This window comes from Electrona antarctica, assembly GCF_951216825.1.
Source record: "Electrona antarctica genome assembly, chromosome: 15".
In the NCBI taxonomy this organism is placed as follows: Eukaryota; Metazoa; Chordata; class Actinopteri; order Myctophiformes; family Myctophidae; genus Electrona; species Electrona antarctica.
The window spans coordinates 22,890,350-22,911,508 of record NC_136796.1 but is presented as its reverse complement, the minus strand read 5'-3'; the positions used below and the strand labels follow the sequence as shown (position 1 = coordinate 22,911,508).

General features: G+C 40.9%; 1 protein-coding gene across 1 annotated transcript; it reads right to left on the bottom strand.

Annotated features, from left to right (window-relative positions):
- Nucleotides 1-2,554: 2,554 nt before the first annotated feature.
- On the bottom strand, nt 2,555-20,769 carry LOC306937992 (uncharacterized protein; the record flags this gene model as incomplete). The annotated part of the gene is made up of 13 exons (XM_079522014.1): nt 20,584-20,769; nt 15,518-15,793; nt 14,997-15,290; nt 14,537-14,821; nt 14,217-14,324; nt 14,055-14,072; nt 13,446-13,484; nt 13,184-13,219; nt 12,355-12,375; nt 6,610-6,885; nt 4,220-4,516; nt 3,435-3,785; nt 2,555-2,562 (listed from the first exon to the last, which is right to left on the bottom strand). The coding sequence occupies exons 1-13, from the start codon at nt 20,654-20,656 to the stop codon at nt 2,555-2,557; spliced, it is 2,082 nt and encodes a 693-aa protein (XP_079378140.1). The 5' UTR covers nt 20,657-20,769.
- Nucleotides 20,770-21,159: the final 390 nt, after the last annotated feature.

The following is a 21,159-nucleotide window of genomic DNA, read 5'->3' as shown; positions in this document are numbered from 1 at the left end:
ACATTCATCCTGGAGCTAATAAGGACACAGCTATGAGGGAATTACACCAGGCGATCAGTGCACAAGAAAATCGCCACCCGGACTGCGCAGTCATCTGCCTAGGCGACTTCAACCGGACAGACTTAAAAAAGGTCTTTCCCAAATTCCACCAGGATGTCACCTGCAGTACCCGTGGTGACAATGTTCTTGACCACTGCTACACGCCCTTCAAGGATGGATACAAAGCTCTCCGCCGCCCACCGCTAGGAAGCTCTGACCACTACGCCATCCAGCTGCTACCTGCCTACAAACAGAGGCTAAAAAGGGAGCCGGTCGTTGAGAAGGAAATCCGAATCTGGTCTGAGGACACAGACGCTATGCTACAATCCTGCTTCTACCAGACTGACTGGGGGATGTTTAAGAACGCCGCTGGGAATAACATCAATGAACTCTCAGACTCAGTCACTGGCTTTATCAGTAAGTGCATAGATGACATAGTCCCAAAAAAGACAGTTCGGATCTATCCCAATCAGAAACCATGGATGGACAGCGGAGTACGTGCACATCTGCATGAACGGGATGCTGGTTTCAAATCTGGCGACGTGGAAACGCGCAACACAACGCGCGCGGCCCTAAACAGCGCCATCAGGAAGGCGAAAAAGGCCTACACAAAAAAGATGCAAGACAAACTCAGCAATGGCGACATCAGGAGCACATGGCAGGCGGTACACACCTTGACAGACTGCAAAACAAGAACCAGAAGCGAGGTGAACCCGCCTGCCTCCCTCCCCAACGAATTGAACACTTTCTACGGCCGGTTTGAGATCAGCCCCAACCGCGGCAGCCAAGCGGGGCCATCAGCAGCACCAGCAGAGGAGAACCCTCTAACCATCTCGGAGAGAGAAGTGCGTACAGCCTTCGCACGGGTCAACATCCACAAGGCAGCCGGACCTGATGGGATTCCAGGCCGGGTCCTTAAGGCATGTGCAGACCAGCTGGCGGGTGTCTTCGCTGACATCTTTAACCTCTCCCTCTCCCAGGCTGTGGTCCCTGCAGGGTTCAAAATGTCAACCATTGTGCCCATTCCCAAAAAGGCCAAAGTGACATGCCTGAACGACTGGAGACCTGTCGCTCTCACCCCGATCGTCAGCAAGTGCTTCGAGAAACTGGTGAGGGAATACATCAGCTCCACGCTACCTGCCTCGCTGGATCCGTGGCAGTATGCATACCGCAAAAACAGATCCACCGACGACGCTATTGCCATGGCTCTCCACACCGTCCTCTCGCACATGGACAACAAGCTGCTGAAGGACAAATATGTACGTATGCTGTTCGTGGACTACAGCTCAGCATTCAACACCATTGTCCCAGCAATACTTGACAAAAAGCTCAGAGACCTAGGGCTACACCCAAGCATGTGCGACTGGATACAGGACTTCTTGTCCAACCGACATCAGGTGGTGAGAATGGGCAGCATCACATCCGACCCCCTGACCCTCAACACCGGAGCACCCCAGGGATGCGTGCTGAGCCCTCTCCTCTACTCCTTGTACACGTATGACTGCATAGCCACACATGTCTCCAACACCATCATAAAGTACGCGGACGACACGACAGTGATAGGCCGAATCGTCAACAACGACGAGTCTGACTACAGAGAGGAGATCAAATCACTGGCACTCTGGTGCCGGGAGAACAACCTCTCTCTTAATGTCGACAAGACCAAAGAACTGATCGTGGACTTCAGGAGGCCGCGGAGAGACCATGCGCCCATCCTCATCGACGGTGCTGCAGTGGAAAGGGTCAGCGAGTTCAAGTTCCTCGGAGTACACATCGAGGAGGACCTCAAATGGGAGACGCACTCCACACACGTGAGGAAAAAGGCTCAGCAGCGACTGTACTGGCTCCGCCGCTTGAAGAAGCTCGGAGTAGGACATCGCATCCTCAGGCTGTACTACAACAGTTCTGTTGAAGGCATCCTAACAGGCTGTGTCACGGCCTGGTACGGGAACTGCACTGCCCGAGAAAAGATCAGCCTACAACGAGTAGTGCGATCGGCAGAGCGGATAATGGGAATCGAGCTCCCAGCGCTCCAGGAACTGTACAAAAAGCGGTGCGTGGTCAAAGCCAAGCGCATCATCAAGGACAAGCACCACCCAAGTCACAGACTGTTCAAACCCCTACAACGACCGCGACCGGGCAAGGGGCTCTACCGCAGTATCAAGAGTTCCACCACCAGGCTCTGGTGCAGTTTTAATCCGGCTGCTGTCAGGATGCTGAATGAGGCATAAGCCTTGTCCAGCAGCCTGACAGCAGGCAGTGTAAAAACTTCTCTGGCTCTTCCTGAACACACCTGTGGATTATACCAGGGACAATGACTTGGATTTAGCTCCCCCTCAGACACACCTGTGGACTACACCAGGTACAAATGACTCTTTGTTGCACTCCCTCATGGAGCTACTTGCGGATTATACTAGGGTCAGTCCACCCTAGGTGGACACGCACTGACCTTTTGCACCTTAATCCCATGTATAACGCACTGACTTTTTGTTTTTCTATTATGCTCTTTTTTTCTCTAAGCACCTTAACGTCCATATGTATAACATGCACAGTATACATACATTGCTGCTATGCTCAGGCACCTTAGTTCGTTTTTTTAGTTAGTTTATTTTTATTTTTATATCTCAGGTACTTTGTAATATGTAGATAACTTGTCTGGCCTTCTGTTGCTCTCTTGTTGTGATCTCCTTCCCATTTGCCCCCCACCCCTCTTCTTCTCCCCCCCCTCTTCTTTCTATGGAAATTAACGTTGCGATGGGAACGATGTACAAAAACGAATTTCACCCACTTCTTTACCTTGTAAACCTGTGATGTGACAATAAAACTGATTCTGATTCTGATTCTGATTCTGAACATATGGAATGTCAGAACAGGTCAGCTCCATATATGGAGATCTAAGGGTTTGAGGTTTGAGGTCAGATGTAGAGTTGCTGGCTGGCTCCATATATGCAGATCTACAGTAGGTGATGATCCAGTCTTCTCCATGTATGGTTATCCAGGGTTAGATGAGGTCAGTGTCGTGATCTTCATATATGGAGGCGTGGCGTGTCACAAAGCACATTATGGAGATCTAAGGGTCTTCATGATATACTTCATGATGTCACAAGGCATGATCATGTATGGAGACGTGATGTCAAAAGGCGTGACCATATATGGAGACGTGATGTCACAAGGCATGACCATATATGGAGGCATGGGTGGGTGACGGACGGGAGATGCGCGTTTTAGAATAGATGGAATAAAATAAACAAAAACTTGCGAGAAGTTGCGAGTCTCCATTTTAACATCTAATGAAGTAAAATGCCTCTGTTTTTTGTACATACTCATGAAACACTCCCTTGACATGTGAAGATTAAGCAAATTATTCAACGTCAAAATGAAAACAAGCATCTCACCCCAATCCTGGATCCTGTGCATGTTGGACGCAGGGTGTATCACCTCACAGCTGTATTTGGCAGAGTCACTTCTTAAAATCTCCACTCGATTCATGATCTGGTAAGTGCCGTCGCCGTTGGGTCGAACACCTGTGGTGCTCATGCCGTCCAGTCGATCCACCACCTTCCCATTTCTCCTGATGTTCAGGGTAACTTCTTTGGGGAGGAAGTCTGTTGCCAGGCAGTGTAAAATGATGGAGGTCGGATTCTTGCTCTTCTTGGCATACACATGGAGCTCTGGTGGTTCTGAGACGCCATGAGGACAAATTTGAGTTTTGAGTAGATGCATAGGCTTATGGCATTGTAGAGAATCTTTTTATTTTCACTCAGGTTCATTTAACTTCCTCATACATCATACTTGTCAAAAGTGTATTTGTTTGTGACAGTGCTATGAATTTCAAATCAAACTCTGCTGAATGGCTATAAGCAATATTTGGCAGAAATATTGTAGCATCATTTATCATTATGCTGAATCTCTTTACAGAAAAATCTATATTTATTGATTATCCAATAAAACATTAGGGATGCTCCAACCAAATCAGTGTTCCTATTCCACTGTCATCTAGTCAGAGCACATTTTAACATTCTTTTGAAAACTGTTACACTAATAAAGTTTATTATTATTTGATATTTTAGTCTTTTGGTGTATCCGTCCTTAGTGCTACCTGTAGCGCATATTGAGCTGCATGTACTTGTACACACAATGTATGAAAGTTGTTAATAATGTTATGTAAAATAATACTCACTGGTGTTCTTGAGTTGCGCTTGCCCATAGTCAACAAATTTACTTAACCAGTTGACACACTCTCTCTCCAGGTAGCCTTGGGTGTAGTCGTTCAGCATCTTGACTTCGTCCCACTTCCGCTTGGTGGGAAGTGCAAGTGGGTTGGGGGCGATCCAGCGCTTATTATTATCATCAAAGGACAGGAAGTCGTCACCGTCATAGCTGTATTCATCCTTGCCGCTGATGAACTTTAATGATTTGTCATCTCCAGCTCGATTCTCGGCCGTGCAGCCATGCCTCCACTGAAGAATGTGTAAATCTGGTGAAAAGGTTAAGAATACAATGACAGGGGAAGGCACAACAACTTATGAGGCATCATAACAGAGGAAACAGTCTGGAAGGAAGGTCATGACACAAAACAACATCTAGTTTAAACGTTTCTTTATAGTTTAATGCCATTTTCTATGGGACTAAAAGAACACAACACAACAAGAGAGTTAGGATGAAATAAATGCCAGAAAATTATCCATTTTACACACAGTGTGACTTTAATATTTACAACAATAGCGAAGCGATTCACCCTAACTGCAGTGCTACGTGCTATATTTACAAGTGCAATAGAAAGACGGTGGAAGGAGGCTACGCTATAAGGGTCTATTTGGTTAGTTACACTCAGACTCACTCGAACCACAGCAAACAGACAAACAAAATGCAGTCTAATCTCACGAGCAAAATGGGAGACATGCTCACAAAGAGAAGATACAAACACAGGGTGACCGTAACAATATTAGGGAGACCTTAATCGTGTGGGAGGAATGGTTCTATATGATGATGAGCGCTTGGATTTGGGGGGTATTTAGGGGTGACGTATTTTGCTCAGGGACACTTTGATAGGTTATAGACCGGGGCTGTGAGGCAAACCGGTGACCTACTGACCTTCTGATTTTACCAGACAGCACTAATATACGGTGTTGATTGCAGAATAGCGAGCTTCCATCAGTTCACGCATGTGACTTCAGGGTTCTTATAGGACCAATCATCAGTAGGCCTTAGTCAATAGCATTTAGGCAACATATCACCATTTGGTATTGCCCCTGAGCCCACTTAGAAAAAAGTCTGTTCTGGTACTTGCTGAGCTTGGAATTTGCTATGGTAAAGAACCATGCCTATGTTGCTCATACGAATAAATAGCTACAACAGAACCGAAATGTATACAATAGCCTACAGTAGGCTACATGGACAAAATATCATGGCTGAGTTGTTTTTTTTTGCCCTCCCAGGAGTTTGTTTTGTAATTTAAATTGTGCACATTAAATAGTTTAAAGGATTAGCAGCAGTGCAAGATCCTACTGTTTATCTCAGGTTATCTTTTTATTGTAGAATATTGCGTAGACTACGTTTACAATTTGTTTCATTAGTTATATATTTGTGTGTGCTAATGTTCAATTTCAAATGGTTAATTAATGGCAAGGTTGGGCTAACAAAACAGCCTTCTTGTAGCCTATGTAATCCTAAAATGAATGATGGCTAGGCAATCTTCATCTAGATTTGCAAAGTGAAACATTTTGTAGATATATCATATATAGCTGATACTGAGACACATATACTGTATGAGAGCAGGTTGGAAAAGAAAGGCTGTACATTCATGCGCACAACTAAGGCCTGAAGTTCCATTTTGCCCAATCAGGCCAATGACTTAAAATTAGCTTGACAGCCCAGTTTCACACTATATTATTGTCTCCACCAGGCCGAAGGCATGGGGAGTCAGGGGAGAGTATGTTTTGCATTCCGTCCGTGTCCGTCCGTCCATCCGTTACCATGCAGCTAATCTCTGGCACCATTGGCCTGGTCGATGCCAAACGTTGCACACACACTCCCTGGATGCCAAAGACGAACCTCTGCCCCTACATTTCCAGAACGGCCTGTTATAGCGCCAGCTTTTAACATTTTTACCTATAACTACATCGATCTGCATGAAACTAGAGGGCAAGGAAAAACCTTTTTACATCTGCCTTTTATAGCGCCACCAGGAGGTCGACGTTTGTAAAACACATTTTTTGATATTACTTCTCCAGATTCTGTCCAAAAATCCCGAAAATTGTTACACAGTATAGTCGTGTGCTCAAGACGGATCTGTCTGATATTTCATATTCCATCCTAATTGGCTAACATTGGCTGCAAAGTTTGCAGGATTGGCCCGTTTAAAACAAAAAGCCTCAAATCATGAATGCAGCGCACAATTTACGTGAAATTGTTCACACACTTTCCTACTAGGCTGAGGAATAAATCCCACCCTTTTCACATTGGCCTGTTATAGCGCAATACGTGACCTTAAGAATAAGAGTGATTAACACTGAGTTAACTTTAAAACATATATAACTTTACGGTATAGGAAATGCTTGGATGTCTAACCGGTGTCATTGCTGTGTCTCATTCGATCCCTGAGGATCCCCAGGTTGACTTTGAACCACTGCTCCTTGCTCTGGCGTGACTGCGTGCCTTTATCCCAGTAGTCCTTGTCCAGCTTCTCCTCCATCCACGGCTGCATGGGGATCTTTTTCTTAAGCGAGCTGTCATAGTAGTCAATCATTCTGCCATCCAGCAGGCCCATGGCTGTGAACACATGGATCCCTGGGAGGTCGATAGGCTTGGAGAAAGCTGTGTAGATGTAGGTGAGTGAGTGTTGCTCTGGAAGTAAAAAGAAGAAAAACACTAGATATATATACACGAGAAAGACAAACAGGTAAGCACACAGACATAGAGATACATATAATATAATGTATGAGAACTAGTGGTCTATATTTTTGGTATTCCAATTTATCTGTGAAATATGGTCAACCTTGGGAGCTGTGCGCGGGACAACGCGCACAGTGTTTTGTTGGCATCATTGGTGTATCAAGTTAATGAATACACACAGTATGAATCAGTCACCCCACATACACTCTCGGTCATGCCAGCATGGTCTAGTTCAGTGGTTCTCAACCTGTGGGTCGAGACCCCTGGGGGTCCCCACATATTATTTTAATTGTATTTATTTATGTTTTGACTGTATATGTAATGACTCAACTCCTACAATCCTAAGTGCTTGTCAGGGTGGGGATCCCTAGATCAAATATGATTATTTTGGGGGGGTCACAGCCTAAAATAAATTGAGAACCACTGGTATATCTTCTCCATCTGTAACCTCCTTTTTCCATGTGATGGTAGCAACTTTGGGATTATCAGTGTCCTCTGTTTGATTTTTGGAGGGTCACACTAGTAAGATACTTCTCAGCAACAATCACTGGAATTTAACAATAATTTCAAAATGAGATATCCACCAAAGTATGGCCTCTCTTAATGTCTGCCATTGAGATATAATAATCACCATGGCACAAGTTGAAACTTGTGTTGCCAGGGATTATGACATTGTTTACCCCGCTTCCTGAAATAAAGCTGGTCATATTGAAATACAATTTATGGTTTTATGATCACCAATCCGGGAATCTTGTGTCCATCTTGCTGATCTTTGTGCAGTACAGTGAGGTTGGAGAGGTATGTTTCCAGACTCCAGGTGATGTAGGCTGTATATCAGGCATTTTTGCTTTGAGGAAAAACTTTCAAATGAAAAGATGGGTGTTCTTTTATTTGGGTGACATAAAAACCTCCAGTCCCCTTTCTTCCTAGTATTTCCTGCCTGTTTTACTAGCATTATGTAATAGATATTATTTCCTAAATAATACCAAATTGTATTTCAATTACCAAAAAAAAGAAAAAGAAAAAAAGAAATAATAATTTAATAAAATTCTACAGAATTGTTTTGAAATGTGTTTATAGTTGTCCTGAATTGACATTTACTTTCACTTTTAGGCTGTAAAAATACAATACGAATAACTGCATGATAAACGCTTGTTCTGTCTTGTTCAAATGTTGCATCAGTCACCACCAGTATACGGTGTAACACAAGTTTAAAAAAAGAAGAAAACAAAGTGTTTCTTCACATTGAATAAACTGACCAATGGTTGTAGGATATATTAGTCCGGATTAGAATTAGTTAAAAACACAATACTCACCACAGTTCACTGTCCACAATGTCCCAACAATCAGGAATGTTAATATGGAATACATATTGTTACTATCCAATAGTCTCAGGACATTGCTTGGAAGGTTTCAGTGAGGACTTATTCCGGCAGTTGAATTGACGAGTATGCGAGTATACTGTACTTTACCCGTCTACCCGTTTGCCTTGGGTCCAAAGTCCTGTTAATATGGGTGCCGCCTTTGTAGGAGACATTACATTCATATAAAGGCCAGGTGAAACAGTTCTGCTTCTACATTCTGTTAAAAGTTGTCAAGTCACAGGCCTATTTCTTCTTAGATACGATCCTTGGGTATTACTGTTTTACCAGCATTATGAGAGCAGAGCCACAATCAGACAAGAAAGCCACACTTGCGGCTTGAAGATGTTGTAAATGCACTTTATTGGAAGTAAATGCAAAGCAAAAATGACATTCAACTTGTGTACAACTAAAAGGCAATTTTTACAATTTTTTACAAATCTGAAATCGAAAGAGACATTTTTTATAAGCCATTGTCTCTCTCTCTCTCTCTCTCTCTCTGATCAGTAGAATCTGTCATAGGTCCAGTGTAAGAAGATCATATCTCATATTTTACCTGAATCTCCAATGTGGGGTAATTTACAATGAAAAACACAATTTGTAAATAACATTTCTTAACAATAGCATACCGGTAAATATGGCACAGTGTCATGTAACATTGCTATGTAACATTGGTATTTGGTATGTAACAGTAAGCATCTAATTTAACAAAACAATATTGAATAAGGACCTGCACTCTCAGAATTAGTCAGATGAAGCTGATGTTTAAAATGAAGAAATATTAGGTTTTCTGTCAAAATAATGTTTGGCTGTTGTGGAGCGTTCTGTGTGATTTGAATGTCTTAGTATTCATGTTCTGTGAAATATCTACTCAATTCAGAAAGGAAATAGATTAGTTTTGAAGTTTGCAAAGATTAATTTGTTCGCAGCAGCCATGCCGTGCTGTGAACAATTCATTTTAATGTATTTAATGTATTATTTATATCAGCAAGATCTAACTGATGTTGACAGAGCAATGTCACATTTATAGATGATCCTGTATGTCACACATTGCCAAAATATGCCATATCGGCCACAGTCAAACCAGAAAAGCAATTCACTTCAATTCCTATATATATATATATAATAAAATGACAAATAAAACAACCGACTATTGGTCTCAATATACTGCCAAGCGTAGTGTGTATGTGCCTCCACCGCAGAATAAAAGTATATACACTATACATAATTTGCTTATACATAATAAGCAAATTATAAAGACAGAATAACTATATATATATATATATATATATATATATATATATATATATGGAAAAAAAGAAAACGAAATAAAGTCAAATATGGTACATAATTGTAAAGGAGGGGGAAAATATTATTATTATTTTGACTTAGTGGTGGAAATGGGCTTCCATTGCTTATTACTAAAAGAAGCCCTCGGAGGCTAATGCGTTTGTCATTCCCTAAGGTGGTGAACTAAGAGATCAAGGTCTTCAAGGCTTCAAGGTTTCTTCATTTTAATTTCTTTTGTGTAATAGCTAGCGATCTTATTCAGATCGCTAGCTATTAGACTTCATAGGATGATCATTCTGGCATTTTCCCGTAGGATGTAGTCAATAGAATTTATTTTATCTTTGAAGGTTTTGTGGTCTGTGGCCCGGTGAGGCTGGCCCTCTCTGGTTGTGTCATCATTGCAATTTACAGTACAGCCCTGCTGTACAGCTCCAGCTGTCACAATTAGCCCTTTTAGACCTGAGGCTTCTAAAACCTAACCTAAGGTTTGTGAAAACCTTCAAATTCTTATTCAAAAATGTAACAAAATAAATAATAATGATGTTACAACTAATGAGACACAGATGTAGCTCCCGGATTGAAAGTTAAAACAATGTATAGGTTGCAAGAGGTCTAAATGGGTTAACATCGAATTCAGTTATTTTATGCATATGTTTTCCAACATTCAATTTATTTATTTTTTTCTTTTAACTTTGTATTTTTATTTGTTTATCTTGTCTATCCTTGTTTTATATTATGTTTCTGTGTTCATACATAATGTCCATGCATACGTATTCTGTTGTTGCTTGTGTTCGTTTTTTCTGTTTTCTGTTTTCTGTATTTGTAAAAAATCCAAATAAAGTACAGATCATAAAAAATGTTAATAGCACAGGCAGACTCTTCACATACTAGAGCATGTCTGAAATAAGTGTCGGAGCTGAAATCGACATGTAAATATGAAATAAATGCTTAAACATGTAGCTAGGTCTAATGTTAGAAACCACAGAAGTGATCCTTTCAAGCCTCTTTTCTCAACTTGCTGTTTTCTGCAAGACATTACTCTATAAGCCATATCTCCAAAAATGGTGGGTCAAACTGAACAACCAATATATCAATTTGAAGCTATGATTCCCTGCTTTCATATGACATATTATTATTATAATTATTTTCAAAATAGCTAAAATAATGAATCTACCAACTCAACATTATTTTAGCTATTTTTCAAATATGTTTATGTCATCACCTTTTTTTGACACCCCCTCGTTTTTACTGACTACAGCTCTGCAGTACAATATCAGGCATACACCAAGAGGCTAGTGGATTCGGGGCTGGAGTTCCCGGGGCTGGAGTCCGCAATACTGGAGCGATTTTAGCCGCCGGAGCCATGGCCTGGAAGAGTGAAGGAAAAGCAGCATTTAGATAGCACATTTGGTTTCTCTTTGAGGTAAATATTAGTTTTTTGGTAACCTTTGAATTTCTTCAACAGATAAATCCATTTAAAAGTAAAAGCTTGATATACACCGTTAGATTCACACAGAATCTCAATATACTGTACATATTGAATATTGTGAGCTGAAGTGTGCCACAAAATGCACCTTTCAATAATCTAATACAATGTTACATTGTAACATTTGTCATGTAACATTTGACCAGCAGTGGTTCTCAAACTTCTGGGCTCACATCACCCCAAATTACATTGTTACTTTTCACCTTATGTTTATGGCATATATTACAATTTGGATATTAAACATAAGAGAATGATCGACCATCAATTATAATATTAATAATAATAAAAAACAAATATTATTATTAATTATTATTAATGGTGTCCACAACATTCAAATGAACGCGTTTAAACTAAAGCATACGTTCGTCGTTCACTCTATTTCATTTTGCGATTTCAATCTCTCAAAATACTCAATGTCTTTGGACTTGTATCCTGAATGCTTCGTTTGGCAAATCAGCAAGTGCCTTGCTAATTTGCTTGGCACTATCACTGCATTGACAACGTGAGGCAATAGAGCGCCGAAGTCGTGACGTCACTCGCTCATCCCCTCGATTCCCTTGGTTCACGGAAGTAATTTCTCTATGGAGATCGGGGTGATCTTAATATCGTCTACTATAAGCATTCATTGTGGTCCAAAAATAAACAAGCTGTCTCTGCGTTATTGTCAGGGAGGTGTCTCTCTATCGTTTGCGACAGTCAGCCACTCATATATGATAGTCTGTTTCTAGCGAAAATGTAACTAATTCAGTAGCAGTAACAATAGCGGTTTCTCTCAGTCAGTTCATTCTTCATATCCATGAGTGAAGCGGCCTGGATGATTTGTTTATTTTTCAAACACAGTCGACTGTGGCTCAGGAGGTAGAGCTCGAATCCCGGCTCCTCCTGCCTACATGTTGAACTTCTGCCGCAATTGGTGTATGAAGGTGTGTGAATGGGTGAATGTAATGCACAATCTATGTAAAGCGCCTTGGATAAAGGCGCTATATGAATGCACCATTTACCATTTACAGTCTATATCTAAAATCCTCCTATGGGGATTACAATGCAAATAAAAAGTACATGAACCTGTGGATTTGCGCCCTCTACCGATATTGACGTCAGACTTCGGTGCTCTATAGTCATCTTCGTGATTGATAATCAAAGTATTCTGTGGCACCGCTGGACTGGTGTCATAACACCCTAGGGTGCCTCGGACACACTTTGTACATAAAGCTTCTACCTTTAAATAATGTCATATTATAGTGAAGTAAGAAATTAGAATGCAGGGATATAGAGAGTAATTACCAGAGTCACTCTTGAGGGAACCTGCAAAGAAAAGGAAGAGTTAAACCATAGTTTTGCAGTGCTTAAAGGGATTGTGACATAAAAAAATGTTTTGTAATTTTTCTTAATTTTTTTCTGAACTCAATTGCACCCAAACAACCTGAACTTTTAACATTCAGTAGATTTTCTGTGGTCTGGGGTTTCTGGCTCAAACAAGTCCTCTGATTTTCCTGCTGACTGTGATCACACAGCCTGCAAATGCCATAAAAACTCAGCAACAAAAGTTCGGAAACTTAACTTTGGTCCATTATTTCTCCACTTGAATAATACCAATTGGTATTGTATTTTATATAATTTTGATTGTTGATTAGTCACCTTTACAACAAGGTACAGATTGTAAAGATCAGGCGTTCGTGGAATGAGCAACACAGCTAAACGTGTGGGTAGCACCTCCAAAAGCAAGTGCTTGGTATTCAACCCTTGCTTTGAGTTGCTTAATGGATTGGATGATTGCACTCTGACACAGTAATAAGGTGGGGAAAAAACATATTGGCCATTTTTTACACTTTAGTTAGGTCCCAGATTCTGAAGATATGGGATCGCCGCTGGCTCCAGAATCTCATCCCAATATCTCACTGCATTGATATTGCCTTCAATGATGACATCAAGTTCTGTCTTGCCTGTGAGAGATACTGCTCCATACCATGCCAAGTGTTGTGGCTGCGTATGGATCTTCCAGGCTCTACTGAGTTCCCTAACACTGAGAGTAAAGTTAATAAAGCATAAAAATGGCCAATATATGTTTTTTTCCCTGTTTTGAAAAGGTAGAGAAGGGAAAATATTATCATACCGTTCAGACTCTCCGTCTCGGTAACACTGCCATTTCCTGAAGACAAAGCCAAGAGGACAAATTCAAACACTGAACACTTATTTATTTGCCTTTCTTTATTGCTTTTGTAAACAAAACTGGACGGATGCACATCTCTAGGTTTTAATGTATGAAAACCTATGTATGAAACCAATTAAGTCTCTTTTATTCTGAATAAAACAATTCAGATTTCGAGCCTAAAAGCATATTGTCATACCGTTTTGGTTTAGACTCAGAGTCTTACCTGACTCGTTGGAATTGCTAGAAGTTTCACTCTTGCTCTCTGGAAATGTAGACAGTATTTTATTAGGTCACATAAATGCCAAACCATATTTTTTTCTTTTTGGGATGAACATGGCTTTACATCATTGTCATATTTATTAATTTAAAAGATGCCGCATTAGCATTGCAAATCATTATTTTTTGAACTACAGTAGTATCAACTATCAAGGTATTATCAAGTAAGTAGTTCTGTTGGTGGCAACGTGGTTTCAGGATCATTATGCATAGGCAACATTGTGGCCTGAAAGTTGAGAGTGACAGACTCATAATAGAAAGTTGGGAAAATTAGTTCCTAAAAATGACAGACTGGTTTCCCACACATTATGAATCCTAATAAAATGATAAGACGGTTGTACTCATGGTGCAACAGTGATATGTTTGATATACCAGCTATTACCAGTTTAGAGTATTTTTAATTCTATTGGTTAGTATTACTTTCTGTGTTACATTGCTATAAAGCTTCAGATATATAGATTTAATAGAATTTTAATATTGGCTTTTTAAGCACAGACATCATATATTATTTCATTCAAATTGTGAAGGCATCATCTTTTTGTGAAGCAACACTAACCTTTCAGGTCTTTCCTTCCTGAAAAGTAAAAGAGTGGAGAGAGAGAGGGGGGGGGGGGGGGTTAATGACCGATCATGTAGCAAAATGCCCCACAGAAAATCCAACTTTCCCCAAACACAAGAGAAAAAGAGAAAGTTGTTCTGAAATGAACATAAACTTTACTTTTCAAGATCACAGCCAGTCCAACCAGCAGTCCAACTGCAGCAACAGTACCACCAATAGCTCCGATGATTAGTCCAGTGTTGTCAGATGTGTCTCGCTTTGAGTCGTCTAAAATCCAGAAAGAATAATGTAATGTAGTTAGATGACACGATATACTGATAACATTTGTCAATACTACAATTAAATGTAATTTAATTAGCAAAATGCAAACCACCCTCTTACCCCAAATCCTTGATCATCCTTGACCTTGACACAGGGTGAATCACCTCACAGACCACACACACAATTATTCAACAGCAAAATGCAAACAAGCATCTTACCCCAAACCAGGATCTTGCGAGTGTTGGTCGCAGGGTGTATCACCTCACAGCTGAATTCGGCAGAGTCGCTTCTTAAAATCTCCACTCGATTCATGATCTGGTAAGTGCCATCGCCGTTGGGTCGAACACCTGTGGTGCTCATGCCGTCCAGTCGATCCACCACCTTCCCATCTCTCCTGATGTTCAGGGTAACTTCTTTGGGGAGGAAGCCTGTTGCCAGGCAGTGTAAATTGATGTTGTTCGGTTTCTTGCTCTTCACTTCATACACATAGAGCTCTGGTTCCTCTGTAAAGCCATGAATTCTTCATTCAGTTTAATTTCATTTTGTCATTCATTCATCATTATTCATGTGTCAAAGGTTAATTTGTGTGTGATACTACTTTGTATTTAAAGCGCTTTGAGCTGCATGTACACACAATGTACTGTATGAAAGTTGTTAATAATGTAAACTAATACTCACTGTTCTTAAAACTGCTATAGTCTTCCGCGTAACCAACAAATTTACTTAACCAGTTGACACACTCTCTCTCCAGGTAGCCTTGGGTGTAGTCGTTCAGCATCTTGACTGCATCCCACTTCTGCTTGGTGGGACGTGCAAAGGCAACAGGGGCGATCCAGCACTTACCTTTATCATCAAAGGACAGGTAGTCTTTACCGTCATAGCTGTATTCATCTCTGCCGCTGATGAACTTTAATGATTTGTCGCGTTGGCTTTCAGCCTTACAGCCATGCCTCCACTGAAGAATGTGTAAATCTGGCGAAAAAGGAAAGAAAAAGACAGAGGAAGGATGTAAAAGATATGAGGCATCATACCAGAGCAAACAGTCTGGATGGTCGTCACATAAAGTTTAAATTGTCTGCATGACTTTCCCAGGGTTAATGCAGTAAGTGGCATTAGCAGTGATTACCACTCAGTCAATCTCAATTATAACCCTTATAATAACTAAACTGTACAGTATAACAACAACTTGGATGTCTAACCGGTGTCATTGCTGTGTCTCATTCGATCCCTGAGGATCCCCAGGTTGACTTTGAACCACTGCTCCTTGCTCTGGCGTGACTGCGTGCCTTTATCCCAGTAGTCCTTGTCCAGCTTCTCCTCCATCCACGGCTGCTTGGGGATCTTTTTCTTAAGCGAGCTGTCATAGTAGTCAATCATTCTGCCATCCAGCAGGCCCATGGCTGAGAACACATGGATCCCTGGGAGGTCGATAGGCTTGGAGAAAGCTGTGTAGATGTAGGTGAGTGAGTGGATCTCTGGAAGACAAAAGGTCAAATATAGGCAAAAGCACATTAAATTTCATTTCTACATGTTGGGTTGCCTCAGCAGTAGCTCAGACAACTTTTACAGTAAGACGTTTCCATAACATGCAGTTAAGCAGACAGGCACAAACAAGCAGAGTTTGTGATACATTCAGAATACCATCTATGTCCCGATTTAGCAACATTATATAAATCTGCACAAATCTAAACATTTCACCCTTTATTCATCACTACAGTAGGGATAATGGCCGGGTACCAATTTCTGTGAGTTTTGGACAAAATATATAGGAGTATATATGTTACTAGTAATAATTAGTAATAATAAGTGTGCTTTTGCTTTGAAATAGTGGGGAAAACATGCAGAGTTTCACACCAATCCGTCCAGCAGTGTATCAAATATGTAGCTGTACAGACGGATGAACATATAGTGAGTCAGAGATACATATACATCACACACAATCCGTTTTATCAACTGGGGGGAAAAAAACACTTTCACTTTCACATACGGCCACAATTCTCCATGTAAGGTCCATATACTGTAACCACACAAGACTAACGGTACGATTATGTAAGTTATCATGTAACGTCAATTGGGGCTTTTAAATCCCTCCTCAAAACTCATCTGTTCTCCCTCGCCTTTAACTGCACCTGATTTACCTGTATTCTGATTTCCTGCTCTGTGTTATTGTATGCTCCGTTTTATATTTTATTGTCTCTTTTTCCACTGTTTTATATTGCAATGCTCTGTTGTTTTGTTTTGACCATGTTCAGCACTTTGGTTAGCCTTGGCTGTTAAATGTGCTATACAAATAAAGTTTGATTTGTTGTGATTTGATTTGATCATCAAATACATTTTGATCTCAGGTTTGATTGATTGATTGACATATTTAGTAACAGTTTGCAGAATTACAGTACATTTCAAGCACAAACTCAATACAAAGACTGTTAACTGTGAGTGGACGACCCAATTAAGCATTACACTTGTTTACAAGAAGTTCCACCTTGTTCAATTCATCAAAACATTTAGAGACGTACAAGAAGTTGATGTTTTTTTCGTTTCACAATAAACCCAAGCGTTTAGGTTCTAAACACTTTTGAGTAACACTTTTTAATCGTGTCAGTGTTTAGATTCTAGTATAGTATAGTATAAATACAATGAAATGTATTTTGCTCAGAGCATTCTCAGTCTTACATACACAGGACATAAACAAACATCTATAGTGCAGAGAAAAACACAAAAAAAGTGAAGTGACAATACAGTGCAATACAGTTCAAGGACAGCTGTTCAGTAGCCTCGGAAACCCAGACGTTTTATTTCCTGGAAGAAAAGCTGTTCAGCAGCCTGACTGCCTGGGGGAAGAAACTGTTACTGAGAAGCCCTTTCCACACCTAAGCGCAAAACGGTCGACAGCCACGCACTTCTTAAGCTCTGCGCAGCTTAAATTCCGAGTTTTTAGACAGCTGGTGGATGGAAAAGAAGCTCCACCTCCGCGGACTTTTTGCGCGGAGGAGAGCGTTTCCGGGAATCTGGCCGTCGCGCAAAAAGTCCGCGGAGGTGGAGCTTCTTTTCCATCCACCAGCTGTCTAAAAACTCAGAATTTAAGCTGCGCGCAGCCGAGAACGTGCGCGGCTCTTTCGATAGTGTGGCAGCACCCAGACGGGTGGTGCGAGATTTGATGATCTGGTAGCGTTTTTTGGAAGGGAGTGGTTTGAACAGGGTATTTGCGGGATGGCTGGTGTCTTTAATGATGTTGTGGGCTTTTTTCATACAACGAGTGGTATAGATGTTGTGGAGACTGGGCTGCCGATGATTTTAGCTGCTGTTTTAACGGTCCTCTGCAACCTGTTGCAGTCCTGGGGCCTGTTCCACGAAACTTGGATTAACTAATCCAGGATTTAGGCCAAAACCAGGCTTTTTAAATCCTGGTCTTTACAGCCTGGTTTATTCTGTTCCACTAAAGCCAAGCGAGGCTTAGAATGGGCGGATTTATCGAGCCAGGATCATAAAGCCTGGCTGAATGCAGAGCCTGGCTTTTTGTTTCTAGACCCATTCGGTGGAACACAGATTTACTGATCCTTCTTCTTCATGGGGTATTATGGCAGTTTGCATCATTAATAGTTGCATTACTGCCCCCTTCTGTATATCTCAGTATCATTACTAATCTATTCAAGACTTACTGATACAAGGACTTAAGCTTCTAAAATAAATACTGCTGCTGTAATTAAAGAGAGAACATACTCTCAACAGTGGATAGACTGAATGATTAACTACCCCAAAAATATAGTTTACATTTTACCACTACTATTAACTTAAAACAGAATTCTTAATATTGTAAGCATAATGATATTGTCTCATTGTGATATTTGGCCATAACTCCCTCCTCTGAGGGAGCTACCTTTGGGGAAGGGGGTTGTTGTCCAGACAGGGGCCAGTGAACTGTGGGTCATGGGTTCAATAGTGGGTGAAATGGTTACAATGGTAATATGTTGTAAAACAATGAGTAATGGTAATATTTAGTGGTTTTCACTTTTACAAAAAAAAAACATATAATATAATATAATATAATATAATATAATATAATATAATAATTCTTCTTAACCGTGCACTTGCACGACAGCAAACCTATTCTGGGGAACATTCACCAAAAGCAGCTGATCTACAAGCTCACAAGCTGTCATGATGTTGTGCAGCCTATATATTTTGTTTTTTTGTAGTTTTATATAGTGCTTAAATTAGTCCTTTAATGCAGACCGATAAAAATAAGGCAACATAAACCTATAATAATTGAATAAGTGTGGAAAACATCATTGGTTTGTGATCAGTTTGACTGCTTAATGAACAGTAAAGACATCAGGATTAGGTTAAATCTGGCTGTCCGGAGCAGGCTAAATCCAAAGCATTAGTTTCCATAGTAACTAATGTAGCATCACTTTCATGAAACCGAATCAAGCCTCAACATATCCAGGTTAACTGGTTAAATTAATCTGGCAAGATTAACCAGCTTTCATGAAACCGGTTAATCGCTGATCCAGGATATATTAAACAAGGATATCTGTTAAATCCCGGCTTAATCTCTAATCCAAGTTTCGTGGAACGGGCCCCTGGATGGTTAGAGTGGCGCGATTACATACAAAGTCAATGCAAAGACGAGAATTGGGCGAACGGGCGCGGCGCGACCTGGCGCTGTACAAACGGGACGAACCATACTAGGCGAATATACTGTACATATTCAGGTCTAATTCCTCATGGGGGCTCGAGCCCCGCTGCCCCCACGGAGTCTACGTCATTGCTACATTATATTCATGTTTCTACATATTCTAGTCATCATCGATGGGGAATCCAAGCTGATAGAAACCGCAGGCTTTCTATTCCTGAAAAGTTGCAATGTGATAATGGAAGCCATCGTTCTCACGATAATAAAAATCTAAATATGTTTTACCAATTATTATGAAGATATAGCCTAGCCCCATATGTGCCCTCTCCCTACGCTCATTCTGTAGCTCCGAGATGAGGTCACACACAGGGCCCCTCCCACCTCGTTCAGAAACGGCGCATGTTTCCACAATTCCATGATTCTTACCTTTTCTAAACAATTAATCAAAAACGTGAAGTGGTGTGAAGGGTTTACACTAATTCAACGTCAACAACGGCAAAGAAAATCCAACTTTAAACGGTTACGAGCGTTACAGCGGTTGGTTTAGTCAGCCGCTTCCATGTTTATCAAGGGATTTGTGCGTGTGCGCGTGCATGTCGAGTGAACTGAAGTCAGTTGGAAAATTTCGACCAGGGGAGGCGCCGGGGAGGCGCTAAAGCTTTTCAACTTCCTTGAAAAACATGTTAAACAACCGCTAGACGCTCGTGTAACCGTTTAAAGTTGGGTTTTCTTTGCCGTTGTTGACATTGAATTAGTGTTTAAACCCTTCACACCACTTCACGTTTTTGATTAATTGTTTAGAAAAAGGTAAGAATCGTGGAATTGTGGAAACATGCGCCGTTTCTGAACGGGTGGGAGGGGCCCTGTGTGTGACCTCATCTCGGAGCTATTAGGCCTATCTCACAGCCCGCTTTCCACGCCCACTTCCGGTAAATAGTGGTGTCTTTAACATGAGCATTTACACGTTTTTTTCTCTGGAGAATCTAAGTACATTTTCTAATGTAAAAATGTGACAGACCAATATTATTATGAAGAAAACAAGATGGTAAATCAGGTCGAACAGATAGAACAAACCTTACCTTGAGAAAACAAAAGTTGTAGACTTCTTAAATTACCTCTGTTAACATGTAGCGTCTATGGAGTGACGTCACGCTATCACCACTAACGCCGAAAGGGGGCGTATTTAGGGGGGCGGGGAAATTCTGTGAGATAGGCAGAGATTCGTCAGAATCGAAGAAAAAAAAACTCTACGAGAGTCTAAATGTTTGGGCTAATGAAGATAAGTAGAAAAGTGGTCCTTTAACAACTTAACTATTTTATCAAATAACGACTGTTATTTTCTTGCCAACATTAGATAGTGATTTACTAGGCTGACTGCTTTACTACTAATTCAGGAAGTAGCCATAGCCCATATTCCATTGGTCTCTGTTTTACTTTACCAAGTAACCTACAAAAAAAACAATAAGTTCAGGCTATCCATCAAACGTAAGGCGACTTTTATGGCAAGGGAAAGTTTATTACTAGACACGGTGTATTAGCTTGTAACGGGAGATAAAACGTTATTACGCCCTATTGCGTATTAACAAAAACAATTTACTTTCATTTTCGATATTGCAACATTGTACTCACCACCCCCAGTCACCGCAGGATAAAACCATATATGTGTCAAAAACACAAAAAGGCAGGTGGTAGGCTGAATCATATTGTAAAACTGATATGTCTTAAAATAATGGAAGAAAAGACAATAGCGTCGTCAAAGTCCTCTATGATGGTGGACGGAAATATCCGAGATTGTCTGGGAGTTGTTGTTGACTGTTCAATTTCTAAAACATTGTAGTCCCAATATGATTCTGATTGGCTGGTTACCGTCACGTGACCGGTGTAAATTTTACCGATAACCCAAAATACAACCAGAGACCTTTTAGGTGGCCTTAACTAGCCGATAATCGGGCATTTTTGACGCTCGGGGGGTGCCCGACCGCTCAAAGCGCGATCGGATCAACATCAAGAATGTTTGATATTTGCTCTGCCCCGCTCCGATTATCCTGCTATCAGATTTCAGATTGAAAAAAATCGGCTAGTGTAAGGCCACCTTAACTCTATGGAGACCTCTCGTGGCTTATTGCTTTATTGTCAACCCCCAAGAGTCAAGACCAATAGCACCCAGCTGGGGGTCAATCTAGTCTCGCGTTACTAGACTGTTGC